Genomic DNA, 16,047 nt, shown 5'->3' with positions numbered 1-16,047 from the left:
ATGCAGCGCTCATGCTCAAAGAAACGCAAACACACTCATCATCCTGTGCTTCATAAAAGCCCGACTTTGGCAAGTCACTAATGTGTCTGCCGCCACCTCTCACCTTAGTAAAGTAAATATATTTCCAGGCGATGTGACTGCACGTCTGCGGCGATCGGGGGCCCTTAATTGACTGATAGTGCAGAGCGGCACTTTCTCCCTGCCTGCACATGCACCCATGTGTTAAATCAACATGGTGCCTGCTCATCTGGCAGGCTCGTTCAGGAGAGTGATAAAGGAGGGAGGTACACAGCGATCACTCGGCATAAGCAGACTGTAACGTGCAGTATTAAGGCAATATTGAGTGCTAGGAAGGAAGATGATGTGGATCTAATCGCCCAGTCATGATCTCAGAAGCACAGATTTTCTCCGTGGACTTTGTTGTTTGTTGTAATGACTCCTTTTTGAGTCACGGCTGTGTTGCATTTCTATAATCTGAAACCAGTCTGCCATCCTCCACTGACCTCTTTGCCCAGAGAACTGCAGTTTATTGGATATTTTCTCTTTATTTTCCTGACCATTCTTTGTAAATCCTAGTTATGGTTTTTCATAAAAAATTCCCAGTAGATCAGCAGTTTATGAAATATTCAGACCCAGCTTATCTGGCACCAGCAACCATGCCACATTCAAATTCGCTTAAATCACCTTTCTTCTTTAGACGCACTGAGTTGCTGCCATGTGACTGGATGATTAGATATTTGAATTAACAAGAACTTCAACAGGTGTGCCGAATAAAGCATACATGGCTGCTTCAAGGGCATTTTAAAAAGGAGATTTCAACACAGCCACCATTAAGTGAAAAGCACCCAGGTCAAGTCATTAGGTCCTGTTGCCTTAAGGTCACCATAGCTGCTGATCTGATTGTTCGTTCACATTGCAGGTCAAACAATTAAGAAACGAAATGAGTGATAAAATCCACAACAAAAAAAGAAAAACATAACATTCTGCTCACAATCTGTGTTTCCCATCAAAATACACAGGATTATTAAACATTAGCAAAGTGTTTACCGCCGTGTTTGCATGTAATTATCTCCTTGTCTTTTTCAATAGCCACCAGAACCAGAAGTACCGATTAACTGAGGGTCAAGGGTCAACTGTTCAATACTAAATGCCCGGACTCTACAGTATGAGGCTGTGCATTCGCTGGAGTGCTCTTACCTTGAAAGAGTCATGTTTGTGACATATTCATTCATATGTAGATAGCTTGAAGCCTTGGTCACATATACTTCTCAGTGTTTATTGTGCTGTGAACCACGCACATCTTAAAGAAAAGCAAGGTATTCTAGGACACAGACGCACTGCTCACACATTCAACCGAAAATCCTCGTGTTTGCTGCTTCAACAAATGTGAAATACTATTGCTTTAACTTCAACTGTCCAACCAAAGTCTGACCTTCAACTTGTTTAAATTCATTCAAAAGCTCTGGTGGGCGGATACGGCTGTGCTGATAAAACCTACTGGCAAATATGTCAAGTATATCAGAGTGTAAACACAGCTCACATCACACACACACACACACACACACACACACCAGAGTTGGTGGTCTCCAGAAAGGCAACTGGTCCTTTTTATACCAGGAAAGGACCTAAAGAGGCAACAAATCATAAGAACACACACACACTAAAACCCTTAACCAATAAACAGCCCAACTAAGGTGTGACAGAACATGAAGACCGAGCAAAATGTCCTTCATTTCACAAAATGTTTACACAAAATAAAACGCCTAAACAGAAAGCTTCACCGTTTGACCCTGAGAGTAAGACACTGTCGCAGTAGGACAGGTTAGTTTATCATTAGAGTAAACTTTGATAACATGATCCAGTGAAGGTGCATGTGCTTATCATGTGATTACAATGTTCAAGCTATTTCAGGAAAGTATGTGGGACATGGAAAATGTAGCCTTTTAACTAACCGTAGCGTAGTTCAACTGTTCTCCCAGAGTCGGTGGGAAATGTTGCTTTTGATGGACTGAGCGAGGTTTGCTTTGGCTCCAGAAACAAACGACCCCATGACCCTGAACTCAGACCTGTGCCAATAGCATTTGCTTTCGACTTTTCAAATCTCACCCCCAGATGATTACGGGACCCTGCTGACGGCCGAGGCGCTGCTGGAGGAGTGCCTGCAAGACAACATGGACCTATTGCGGCGCGCCACACCTTTGAGGGAAGAAACCCAGCCCAGGCTGAGCAGGGCCAAAGGTCACCTCAACACCATCCTGAGCCGAGGCCGCCTCACGGTCAGTCTACTCTGTGTTACTCAAAGACCGTAATAGTTTCAGGTCTCCTTCATAAGCACATGATGTTCATTTTGTTAATTAGGCTCTATTTAGAGACGATAAAGGACGGCACGTATGAGTGGACATCAGCGTGATTGACAGCTGGTACTGTCCAACAGGAGCATGTAGCATAAGTCAAATTGTGGGAGTTTGAAGTCTTGAATATTTGGTGTGCATCCATTTTTACTTAACAAACTCACCTCATCTCCAGCGTCTTTACACTCCTCCCAGGCCCTGCTTCTTTTCTCCTGTCGCTCACTGGCTCCATTAGACTTTCCTCTCAATCTCCATTCCCCTGCCCGCTTCACTCTTCTACACACTTAGTTCCACTTATCCTCAGCCCTGCGATCTGTTTCTCTTTGACCCTGATCGGTGTTCAATGGCCTGCTTGTTTTTCCCCCTTTTCTTAGCCTACCTTCCACCTTCTCTCATGTCTGCTTCTTACCTTTTTGCTACGTGTTTGCCTGTACCTGCTTGTCATGCATACCTACATGTCTACAATCTTGTCTCCCATCTTCTTGTTTTCGTCTTTGTATGTGTGTCAGACCTCTCTGCCTCCATTGAGCTCGCACCATTACTGTCATATGACAATGATAGTGCGTTATGACACAGAACGTACACCTTTGTGTTCCCCAGCTGCTGCTTACCATTTATACTGTTTTGTCTTCCAGCCGCGGTACTTGAATGAAGCTCTGCTGTTGATGGCCAAAGTGCATTATGTGCAAGGCCGCTACTGGGACGCTCAGGGAATGTGTGCCAGGGTGGGCCTGGAGGAGCTGACACTGAATGACCAGCCCACATATCACCTGCGACTGCTGGCTGAGGCGTTTGTCATTAAAGGTAACTGAGGCCTAAAGAGTCCCTTGTTTTCTTAGGGCCCGAGCATGAATTTGTGCTCCTCCAGATTATTAATTAATCCGTGGCTTTGTGGTCATTTTTGAGGGAATTAACGTGCATAAAAACTCTTGAAACTTGGTGAAAATGTGATATTGGCATAGTGCCCGGATTCGTGCGTTGCCCAAGGGCTCTATAGCGCCCCCTAAGGTGAAAACAGAGCCAAAATTGAAGTCCACCGAATTTCTTGGTGGGAAACTTGGTGGGAAGATGGTAACCATGGCATCAACTCAAAAGGAAGTCGGCCATTTGGAATTTTGGCATCCATTTTGGCGATGTACACGCTACGTAAACAAGCTCATACGCCTCTTTCTACGCAAAGTTTGGGATTTATAAACAACGGGAAATGTGCGGTTCTTCACAGAAAACTGTGACCCATGCGTATAATTAACATTTACAGCAGATCTCTTACCTGTCACCCTGGGCCTTTTTTTTATAAGCAGAGGTATCACTGACGATTGGCATGTTTCCCTGAAAATCACTACAAGAAAGACTGAATGACTCCTTTCACGACTCCATTCATTTCTCCATTCCTATTCCCATCTGTGAGGAGTCATTACAATCCTAAAATCGGTACGACCTTGTTTGGAGTTTGTAAATGGTGGGGGTTGACAGATGCAATTCTGTGAAATTCTGTGGAAACAAATGTAATGCAGCTGGAAACCATCAGCTTTATGAGACAGAGAGTTGTGTCATTAACCTCCCACTGTACTCAAATGTAACCTCAGCTCGTGGATGACATGTGAAAATTAGCCCATCGTTGTGAACGACCACAAAAAAAAGCCATTGTGTTTTCTCTTTAGCCATTTTTCCTATTGGTGGGGTTCACACTGGACACATTCAGATGCTGAGTGTGAGTCGCACAGTACAACCTGTGATTCAGTCACACGAACACAAGCTGAATCAGATTATTTTGGGGTGACGTTTTCTTGTCAGATAGCATCTTGACTATTTCTGTCTTAATGGAGCGTGGTGAAAGTCAAAAGTCGAAGCACATTGCATAGCCTGTTTTCCTTGGAGCTCTGGAGAATCTTGTTATGCACATCATTATCATCATGTCATTACACTCCCCATTTCCTGATAATCGGACATGAGCTCATGCTCATTAAACTGAGGATGATTTTATGATCATAACTGTCAGCTTTGGATTCCCCTTTGATTGTTTTTAAACCCACTTAATAATATTTACTGTGAATTGTTTGACGACTCTCATGAGGAAATGGAGCAGGTCCTGTGGGGGTTACACTGCTCATTCCCATGTTTTGTTTGTGTATTGCATATTGTTGTGGGAATATTTGGTCTATTATGTCTTGTCTCTCGGCAGCTTTCTGCTTATTCAATTAGAACTGGCATCTGGCCCGAGGCTGCTGTCCATCACAGACACCGGTCTAGAAAAGTTCCTCCTCCATCTGTTTATTTGTACCAATGGGTACAGACATGAGAGCAGACATCTTTACCAGCATTCACTGCTTCCTCTGTATGGTATTAAATTAATGTAGAATAATGTCACACTTATGATAAATAAAGAGATGTTGGGGACATTGCTGCACACGCACCGTAATAACAATGACCTTGACTGTGTCAGTCTACCTTTACTATGTCATTATTATCCACAACCATAACCATTTTCCTCTAAATTAGGCATGTCCAAAGTCCAGCCCGGTCCGAAAAGAGTCCAGGGTTTGCAACCCAGTCGTGACAGACAGATGCATGCATTCATCTCCATGGACGTTATTATGATATCTCACTCCAGATTTTTTAATATGCTCACTCCTGCGTGGCTTAGATAATGAAAATAAAATGATTGTAGAACAGTGCATTAGTATGTAGCGGTTACTGTTAAGGGAACCATTTGCCCCCAGGAATTTTCACATTATCTAATCTGGCACTCGTTAAAAAAAAAAAAAAAGAAAAAAAAAAACGGTTTGGACTACCCTGCTCTAAATGGAATCATAATTTATAAAATCCACATCATGAGCTATCTGAAACTAGTGATTTAGACCATTAACTCTTCAGGGAAGTATTTACTGATGTTAATAATATATGGCGCCAACCTTTTTTATCAAGTGTCAGTGTTATGTTGTGTTGTGTCATAATAAGCACTCCTGTATGAAAAACACCATAGTTGTAGTGGTGGGTCATTGTTTTGTAAACAGAATATAATGCACTTCCTTTGTGTTGTGAATCAAATCACCATTTCTCTGCAAAACTGACATAAAATAACAGAGAAAAAACAAAGCTTAAAGGGACCAATATAAACATCCATCACCATTACACTGTGCAGTCAGTGTATCAGTTTAATATGGTAATGACAAGATTAAGTTAATTTGCCCCAGCAGCTTAGTGATGATGTATTGGTGCAGTTCCATGAAGCTCGGTGACTGTTATGTGTCTTTCTCAAGTACCTTTATTTACCTTTGTGTACTTCATTTGTGTTGAAGCGTCAGTGAGTGTCATACACGCCAGATGACTTACAAAATAACATTTTCACTGAGTCAACACAGTGCGTCTTCTGTTAACATTATATAATGGCATCACAGAGCAATACATGGTGTTTCAAACACCACGCGAGGTTTTGCTATAAATGTAAATGATGGTTCAGTAGTGTGCCAGGGCAACTTTAAAAAGTATCTATCTATCTATCTATCTATCTATCTATCTATCTATCTATAAAAGACGTAAAAAAGTAGAATCATTTAATGGTATTAAATAGTACACGTTTTCTGGTGTTAGCAGGTGGTGGTGACGTCATCCGTGTGTTTCAGGTCTGTCTCTGGACCACCAGACAGTTTCTGCTGGGTCGCGGATTCGTCTCTTAGAAAGGGAAGAGGAGAGTCTGTCGTGTTACCTCCGGGCCTGCGATGCTGCTCTGTCTTTCCTGCAGGAGCTCGATAAGGTGACTTTTTTAAAAAAAAACAAAAAAAAAACATGTAGAAAGATGTGAGTCGTGTAATCCTAAATGGAGTGAAAGAAAGCGCTGACTATTAACCTTGTTTTGCGTGTTTTTTTTTCAGACAGTAACGATGCCCCATGCCAAGACTGCCAAAGCCAGTCTGTTTCCTCCCCTTGTGGACATAGACCTGGGCTACTTTCTTCAGGCTGCGTTACAGAGTGCTTACCTTTGTCTGCTGCACAGGGGGTGAGACTTAAAAACAGATAACAGTGACAAAATCCTCACCATATTCTTCAATGTGACAGACACATTGTGATCATTAAATGCCATCTTCGACATCCATAAACACAGTCAGATATTCTTTTTTTGGTCGTATTAAACATGTTTTCAATAACCCAAACACACAGTGTATCTACTGTATAACAATACAGTAATATTCAAAATATGAATAACAGGGTGTTTCAGAAATGGCAGTAAAAAGTAGGTCAAGATGGTTTGTCATCTTCCAAAAGTGGCTCACCATAAAAGTTTGGGGTACACTGTGCATGGCACCAGTGCAGGAGAGAGATGCATTTTAAAATTTGAACACAAGGAGTCAGTGTTGCTCTTGAATTTAGAAAATCTGAGAAGCAGTTCAACAGGCCTTGATGTCTAGAGCTAACAAGGGGGGGTCATTTTGACCGTTCTTGAGGGCGATAACGTATTTTAACAATGTTGTATTATTTATTACTATTTATTATCATGTTTTTACCGCCCTCAAGAAATATTAGTGCCAAACAGTCCATAATGTTCTTTGTTTTGCTGAAAACGTCCCATCCTGTAGTTTGTGTTGTAAAAAGGGGCTGTGACGATTTTGAAACAATAATTTTTCATGTGCATACAGAAAAATGCAGATACTAGCGAGAGTCACTGATTTACTGTTTATGTGGCCCTTAGTATGTAAGAAAGTCCTGGTCCATCCCTGTTGTACACACTAGGAACTGTGCTATCTGCTCTTATATCCACCAAACCTTGAATTTAGTATTGATATACTGTACTCCCACTGTGTGTGTGTGTGTGTGTGTGTGTGTGTGTGTGTGTTAGTCATCTTGCGCAGGGTGCTCACCAGCTCCGTAGGGTGCTCAGGGTGGTGGAGTCACGAGGGTCTCAGAGCTTCAGGAAGGTGAGTTGTCTCTCTCTGACTCATACAAATAGTAGCTTAGCTATTAAGCGCTCATTGAACACTCACTGATGGAAAAATGTGCATCAGGGCATTTTTAAAAAAAATCGTGCTGAAGGCTTATTTACACCACTGTATCTTTAACGTTGGTGATAATGGTGTCACTTTGAGAGGTCAATATTTCCTCAGGTGGTACTTGGTAAAAAAAAAGTGATTTAATGATTAAATACGTACACCATGAGCTCATTAACATGCCAGTCTAGCCAGAATTTAAATGAATGACTGCATTATGGTTTCATCCTAGGCTGCAGCAAGGAAGTTAGCAGAGGTGCTGCTGAGCTCAGTGAGTGAAGACAGCTACTGGCCCCCACTCGGCACCCCACCCTCAGCCTGGCTCCACAGAGAGGGAGCCGCTGCCTCCAAAGACGTCATCTACCCCACTGTTAAACCACCACAGCGATACAGCATGGAGGGGTTTGTGTTCTCCCTGTTTCTGTTTGACTATTCTGATTTAATGTCTGCATGGTTCCAGCTGAGAACCAACTTTATTTTTTTTTTTGGTTTGAACTGGTTCAAAATTAGGTTCAGGAACCAGAACCGGCACAGAGCCCTGTCGGTGTGAGAGGGCTACCAGATTATCTCATTATCTGATAATGATGCTTGCAGTTAGTTCTAACCTCAAAAAGTCCATACTAATATGTATACATTTGATTCTGCTCCAGATCCAGCTGCCATCCTCACTGCCACATTGTTTTTGAACCTCAGAACTAAGAAGTATAAAACCGCTGCTGGCTTTTTTTTAGTTTGGACAGGCAAAGACAGAGAGACTTAGAAATTAGGAGCCGATGAGGCAGTTCCCCGCATTCACTTCCTGACATGTTCTAATCAGTTGCAACTTGAAGATCAGCTGTGAACAAAAAGCTCCATCAACACTTACTTAAGTTTAAGTAGAGACTTAAGAAAACAGATGTCAACCACTTAAAAAAGAGCTTGCCTAAATAAACCTGCACCCATTTAGAGATACAGATTCACCTTTTTGTGAAGTCGCTAGAATAATGTTTTTTCTTGTGTTCCCACTGGAAGCCATGATGATTTCAGTGAGGGCAAACATCCATCTGTAGGACAGGTTCATGGCACCAGAGGGCATCAATATCCATTGTACAGTCTGAACAAGACCAGACTAGTTATCTGTATCATTTTGTTGCCTTGTCTCTGCATTTCTCACTCTGCGGGGATCCTGTGCTTGTTGTTCAGGCCCTGTGAGCCATACTTAGTCACTGCCACATGACTAATCCTGCCCACACTATCATAAGTGAAGATCTAAATCCATGTCTAAGATTAGAAGGAGAGGTTGAACGGGAGAATTCGTCAAAAGGAAGTCTTGTACTTCAGTTTTTTTGTCATTAATTACCTCCTCTGTCTGGTAAATGTGTCCTTGAATAGGACGTGGAGATGACCTGAGAGGGAAGAGGGGCATGTAAAAAGAGGATGGAGACGAGTGTGTGTGTGTGAGTGAGTGAGAGCGAGTGAGAGCGAGAGAGACATCTGAGATAGTATTGTATCGTGATACTCTCATGGTGGTCCGTGTAGTGTTACAGCTCCACAGGTGAGACAGAAACTAGACACTCCTGGCAATCTACCTCAAGACAAGCTGTGTGTGTGTGTAAGTGTTGAACTTCCTGTTCTTATTTCCTCTTTCCTGTGTCCTGGCAGTTGCTTCTGTCCTCAGGACGTGGTGGAGGAAGCTGTGTTGCTGCTGCTCATCACAGAGTCAATGGTGAGCTACACACACACACACACACACACACAATAATCTGCTGCATTCTTGCTATCTACGGTTTCAAATGGTTTATTGAATTCGGCAATTGAAACCGCAAAACACCTTTGCCTTCCTTAGTCTTCGTCCCCGTCCTCCTGCCTCCCCGTCCTCTTCACTCAGTCTCTCTCTCTTCATCCAGGCCAGCGGGGACGCGGTGATCAGTCGTCTGCCTGACCAGGCCGAGGCTCGTCAGGCCAGTCTGCAGGATGCCACCTCTGTCTATGATCTGCTCACCATAGGCCTGGCCAGGAGGGGGCAGTATGCCATGCTGTCTGAGGTGTGCATGGACACACACAAACTTCAAGACACACACATTGTGATGAAGGTCTGAGGGGAGGGGAGCGACAGAGAGGTTGATGAGATTTGTTAATGAGAGATTTGCCTTTGACAAACATTTTAATTAAGGTCCTTGTCACCTTGAGCGAGGGGATTATGGGTTTTCTTTTCCTCTCATTTTACCTCTTGTCTCTTCTCGTTTTTCAGCATTGTCTGTTTCCTCCTCCATTTTTCTGTCTTTATCTTGCTCCAAATTCCTTTTATATTCACTTTTACAACCCTTTTCATCTCACGATTTGGTGTGTCCACGGATCTGACCGATTCATAGATCAGCCAAATGCTAATTCAAGCTCTAGTTGTCTTTTACTTTAGGTAAAGGCCTCGCTATCTTCGGCTGCCTCAAAAGAACAAGCCGTGTTTCTTTCTGGTACACAAAGGCTGCTTAGTTTCCTGGCAAACATAGTGAGGTAGGGGTGAGGAGTGGGAGTTCGCTGGGTGTGGAAACTTCAATACCTTTGTAGTATCGACTGGGTATCAAACTTCTGTATTACCTGTATCATATCAATAGGCGTGCAAGTTACAACCAGAGATGGAGCTCATTCCCCAAAGGGAGAGAGGGATCAATACGTGTGTGTGTGAGTGAGTGTCTGTGTTGTGTGTTGAGAGGCTGTCGCTTGTTTGATGAATGAAGGTATGTCAGGAAGATCTTATGTGCACGGAATACATATGAAAGCAGAAAGTTGCTCCATGTTTGCAAGTGCAAGAAAACAACCTATAACTGTACCATAATTAAACTGATTGAATAAAATTCGTATCACAGTCCAGATATCGATATTGAAACTGTATCAAATACCCCCGCCCTAGTCCAGACCCTTAAATGTCACTAATTGTCACACGCTGGCTTTCTCCTGAGTGCTCATTATTTATTCAGAATATCAGACAGACCGCTCCGCTGTTTGAGCTCAGTTTTGCATGACTGACAACATCTGAATGAGCAGCGCCACATGTCATCCTCTGCTCATCCACACACATCAATCACATCATTATGCACTGAAACACAGCAGAGTGGGTGGTGTGTGGTGACGAGAGTGAAGGAGAGTGGAAGCAGTGGCTCTGTAAAGAAGAAAGATTGAGGGAACGAGTGAATGCATTATCACCCCGATTTAAAAATTGCTTCGTGTGAGGACAATGTAAACATGCAGTGTTTGTTCAGTTCAGTGCTTCCCCTCACTGAAAACCCTGCTTACACGTTCTCCGCACACTTCATTACATAACCTCACACATATTAGCGTGTCAGCGTGTCAGTGTGTGTGTGTGTGTGTCTTCTGCAGTGTCTGGAGCGAGCCATGAAGTTCTCATTCAACGAGTTTCACCTCTGGCACCAGTTGGGCCTGTCACTCATGGCAGCCGGGAAGGTGAGCTCATTTCTCCTTATATACCAGCAACAGACCCTCACACACCACGTTACGCCACACCCAAAGGAGACATCCGTCATCTGCCATGCACTGTGGTGCTCCTTCCTCACCCATGTGTCCAGGCATGCGACACATTGCATTCATACCGAAGTCTTAAATTTGGAATGTGCCAGTAAAGGTGGATGGTTGAACTTCCCAAATCTGGTTTTGGCAATTACCAATAACTATTTATAAGTTCCCATCATAGCAACCCCATAGAAATTCTACCAAAAATCTAATAAGGGGAAATCATATTTAATCTGATTGCTGCTCAATAAATGTAAATGCTGATGGAATGATGGGAATTTCATGAGAGGGACAAAGCAATAGCTCCCTCTCTTTCTCCTCTCCTGTTCCTCGATCCCTTCCTCAGGTATGTGAGAGCAAGAGAGCATACGGTATATGTGTGTGTGTGTGTGTGTGTGTGCGCGCCCATGTGTGTGTGTGTGACAATGAAATGAATCTGGGTTTCAGGATGAAGTGACACTGCAGATCAATGGACAGCTCTAGAAATAGGCTGCGCCCTAGAAGGAGAAGGGGCCGCCTCAGTGTCGTCATATCCACTTCTATTTAGGGGCATGCCCAGTGTGTGTGCGTGTGCGGGTGTGTGTGTGTGCGCGCACATGGTCCATTAATGATTGACCTACATGTATTAAGTGTCTCTGTGTCTAAATGGGTCTATTAAGGCTGTGTAAGGACAGTCGATGTGCGTTTGATACACTTGCATAATAACATAATAGCTTGTGGTCACAATTTGTCGCGTGTGTACGTGTTTCTGTGTGTGTGTGTCTTTCAGGGTGTTGGTGCTGTGTCTGTATTTAAAGAGTGTGCTAGGATGAGACCTGAGGACCCATCCCTGCCCCTGTTGGCTGCTAAAATTTGCATCGGTCAGCTGCACTGGGTGAATACACACACACACACACACACAACACCCACATAAAGTTATATGCAATAACCATGACATGCACTCACATGCCATTTCGGGTCAGGCCTGGGACATACAGAGGATTAATAACAGAACAGTAACGTCCTTGTTCTAATACATTTCCCCAGAGATAGACGTTGGAGCTGTTGTTAATGTCTGTTCTTGCTCACTCCTCTGTTTAGAGAGACACCGGTGTTCCTACGAGCAGACGTGTGGTGTGTGTGTCCAAGAGACCGCAACACAAAACACCCGTATTGTAAGGCCCAGTATTAAATACTTGAGCGCCACTTGTCATTGCAGTTAAGCAATCTATCTATCTTTCTATGCCTTTTTTCGCAAGTCACCATGAGATGTATCATATTAAATGTATCAAGTCACTTATGAGTCTGGAGGAGAAAGGTTAGGTCTGAGAAATGAGGGAGCCTTTCTCAGGTCATAGAGTTCTCCATCACAGAAATGCCAGAACAATATCAACCCTATATGTGGTCTTATTGCTCTCCTTGTCTGAGGTCTTTGGTAGTAAATCCAGAGTATTGCCCTCAGCGTAACACTTTGAACGACATCCTACATCGTTACTGAGTTCCTTGCTGTGTTCAGGTGGAACTCATGAACTAATAATCTCGACATACACGTCATATACAGGACAATGAACTCAGAACTTGCAGGAAAAACGGTACTGTGTGTGGCTTTTCAGTCAAAAACAAATCCATTACATTCATACCGTTTTTAAATGAGTTAACACAACACTAATTAAGCCTGAATCAGCTTCTCTCGACTCCCTCTCTGTTTCTCAGTATAGCAGTGTTTAGATATTGTGTCATGCTGCACACAGGAAGTGATTCATTTTAGAGACACCAAGAACATTTTGCTGGTAAAGTGAGACAGCTGCCTACAGGAGTATGACTGAAAACTCCAAAAAACCTGGTCCGTCAACAGTTGCACGAGAATATAATCCTCTTGCTCTCGCCCACCACCGCACTGCTGCTGTATACACTCAAACAATCCCTCAGTATATGATCATTTTGCTTGACAGAGCCTGTTTTCAGATGAAGGAGGAAGCATATGAATGATTTTGCATTGGCCCCGTTCACAGAGACCAAACAAAGGCAGAATAACAGGATTATTATTAAGAAACACATTCATTTTCTTAATGTGTGGTTTGTAAAGCAGTGTAAAGTAGTGGAAGGTAGAAAATAAGGTGTGGGAATCACAGGGTACGTGACGATGCGGTACGCGACAAATGGTCCACGATACCAATAATATCACGATACAATGATTCCGTGATAATCAATATGTTGCAAGACAATCATATAGCGATACATCACGATATCTGTCTAACTGAAGAAAACAAACCGTCCGTGTTAAAAGTTAAAATTGCAGGATTTCTCTTCACAACATAGAGAACAAAGTGTCCCTCATTTATTTGAGCAGCGCCACCGGGAGGAGACAGCAAGTACTGTAGTGACACCTGGCGAGTGAAATTGACATTTATTTTAGAGCTCTTTAATTTATTAATTAAAATATCAATATTTGTCCTGCCAAATTAATTATCATATTGCGCGAGGACGGATGACGATATATCCCCAAATCGGTATTTTGACGCACCCCTAGTGGGTGTGATGTCACTCTCTGCTCAAGACATTAGTTCTCTTCTAATTTATTTAGTTAGGTACTATCTGTTGCTCCATATCTTGATATCTTCAAAAGTAAATGGCTTAAAATGGCCTGTCATCATGGAGCTTGACTGGGCAGGCTGTACTTTCTTTTATTTATTTTTTTTATTCTGCTTTTATCAAGGGGTTACAAGCATGAAGTCAGTGTCAACAGAAATCAACGCAAAGCCAAACAGTGATACATGTGTAGGTTGAAATTTCACAGGATTATAGCGAGAGTAGCAAGCATCCATTCTCCATCTGGATCTAATGAGATATAATCTGCATGTGAATGCATTACTACGGATAATCACCTCTGTAATCCAGGCACATTTATTTGTATTTTCTGTCATTAGACATGCCTCCTTCGCTTCGGTTAAAGCTGCGGTGCTTAACTTTTAGTGATTTTTGTTGATGGGGATTTTTATAATGCTGCCACTTTTTTGGTCTTGGTGAACAGAAATGATGAAACATTATTGTGTGCTGTGCGTGTTATCTGAAAACAGGCGCTGCCAAGCAATACTATCAGACCTGACCAAGGGAGTGTTTTTGTGTACACACCAGCAGCACAAGGGAAGGCAGGGGCAGTAAGAATTGATTCAATCCAACTGCTGACGTTTTATGTTAAACAGGAGAATTCACGTCTGGAACTTTTCATGCAGTGTTGCCGTTGCTGCTGTCTGTCTTTAAATAAAACAAATCACTTCCTGTGTGCAGCATGGAAATGTTGCCGGGCCACACGAGATCGTAACACTATACAATATATAAACTACGTATGGTGTGCAACCTGCAAGTGAACACCTCTGATTTAGAGATCAAGGCGATAAATAAAAGTGTTCAAAATAGGATTTACGGCTCCAGGTTAATTTTATTTGGGTGGAGAGGTGGGCGAAATTGGCTCTTTTCATTCCAAAGGTTGCAGACCCCCTGCACTATACTGAGAAATGAAGAGAGTTGTGTGGAGCTTAATCAGCATCATTTGAACTAATTTAATAAAAGTTTAAATGTCACAGACATTTGTCTACGTTTAAAAGTTACACAGGCACCTTTAGCTGAGGTATCATGAATTGCTGTTGTGCACTGAGTGGAGATTTACACCATATTTGTGGACAAGGTTTAACAGTATAAGTGCAATATGTACACATATGAATCCATAAATTCATTGTGCATATTGTTTAAGTCTCAGGATTGTTACTGTGCTGTGGCATCACTGTCGAGTGTGGCCAGCTCGGATAGTTCTGTTGTTCGTGTTTAGTACGGGGGGAAAGTCACAACAACAGTGGTATTTAGGGTGGAGAAAGGGGTCAGAGATTAGAAAAAGAGGAGCTACCAGGCGAATGCAGAGAGCACATCTGTCAAGGGCTGGAGATCATGGCAGGCCGGAGACACTAAGGAGCTTACAGCCATAATCACAATGGGACACTGTGGCCATAGTGCTGTGGAACATTACAGAAATGGGCCAGCATTATACACCATCACCTCCACCAGAAAATTGTCTTCATTGTTGAGAGTAATCTCTATGTGTATACAGGTTTTCACATCACTATATGGGCACTTTATGTAAAAAAAAAATATATAAAAAAATAAAGGATGTTTGTGCCTGTTGAAATAGTCTCATAATAACACATGACAACAACAACACAACACAAACTGCACGCCCGGCAATCCCGGCTCAAAGCAGCTTTTCTAAATTCCTCAAGAGCAGTTTTGCAGATGCAAGGTTTTCACTCTGCAGCAGCGACACGTCTCATCACACAATTCAAAAGCAAACAAATCCCCCTTTCCTGTACAAAGGACGGGCTGTGTGTTTGATATGACATGGCTATTGTGTTCTGCTTTAGACGTTGCTCGATTAAGAGAAAGAGATGGGGATAGACTTGCTGTTGTGCTGGCATGCTCATAAAGGCATGTCCCCCCTTCTGTGACCACCTCCTCACTTGCAGCACCTCACACAGAGTGACACGCTTCTCCTTGGCTGAGCAGAGCCCTGTTGTGTGTGTTGTGTGTCCTTCAGCAAACTTTGTGTTGTCCTTCAGCGAAATCTATACGACATTCTTTGCTGCACTTTAGCCACATCTGCCTCGATTGCAACTGCTGTTAAAGGCTTTCATGTCTCACTCACACACTCACAAAGAGGATAAAGTACAGTATATAACAATTGTCCTGGGGTATTTTCTTTTTAATATACAAGATTCAAGATTTTTATTTGCCATTAAAGCAAGCACAGTTGCAGTGTCTCAGAATTATTGTGTGGGCTTTTACAGTCAGCAGTAGAAAAAAAGTAGAAAAGAGAGGTAATAAGCAGAATGAATAATAAATGAAGGAAACAAAGACAACTACAAAATATGTACAAACACAAAAATACAGTTACATTCTATAAATACAATGGAATACACTTAAAGGCACTGCAGCATTTCACTTGCATTGCACTTGTTCTGATGTGATATAGAGTATGTGTCCTGAGAACGACAATACTATGCTTCAAAATTCAGCGGCAAAATTTTGATCGTGCCGGTTTTGGGTGGATTGAACCTTTAAAACTTGAAGTTTTTAGACCGGGGGTGTGCAAACTTTAAAGAGAGCCAGATGTGAAGATGTTCAGGGGCAAGTAACAGTAACTTTTACATACAAAGGCACTGTTTAGTTAAAATTAGTCGTCT

General features: G+C 42.6%; 1 protein-coding gene across 1 annotated transcript in view; it reads left to right on the top strand.

Annotated features, from left to right (window-relative positions):
- Positions 1 to 16,047, top strand: part of ttc7a (tetratricopeptide repeat domain 7A) — a 53,018-nt gene that overhangs the window by 3,672 nt on the left and 33,299 nt on the right. The window contains exons 3-12 of the mRNA XM_058651177.1: positions 2,113 to 2,276; positions 2,987 to 3,155; positions 5,975 to 6,105; positions 6,224 to 6,348; positions 7,186 to 7,264; positions 7,566 to 7,735; positions 8,975 to 9,038; positions 9,220 to 9,357; positions 10,688 to 10,771; positions 11,607 to 11,711. Of these exons, the coding sequence (XP_058507160.1) occupies positions 2,113 to 2,276; positions 2,987 to 3,155; positions 5,975 to 6,105; positions 6,224 to 6,348; positions 7,186 to 7,264; positions 7,566 to 7,735; positions 8,975 to 9,038; positions 9,220 to 9,357; positions 10,688 to 10,771; positions 11,607 to 11,711 (1,229 nt within the window). The remainder of the gene's footprint in view (positions 1 to 2,112; positions 2,277 to 2,986; positions 3,156 to 5,974; positions 6,106 to 6,223; positions 6,349 to 7,185; positions 7,265 to 7,565; positions 7,736 to 8,974; positions 9,039 to 9,219; positions 9,358 to 10,687; positions 10,772 to 11,606; positions 11,712 to 16,047) is intronic.

This window comes from Solea solea, chromosome 15 (genome assembly GCF_958295425.1).
Source record: "Solea solea chromosome 15, fSolSol10.1, whole genome shotgun sequence".
Taxonomy (NCBI): Eukaryota; Metazoa; Chordata; class Actinopteri; order Pleuronectiformes; family Soleidae; genus Solea; species Solea solea.
Note: the sequence above shows the minus strand (reverse complement) of the source record. Positions and strands in the feature narration are given on the sequence as shown.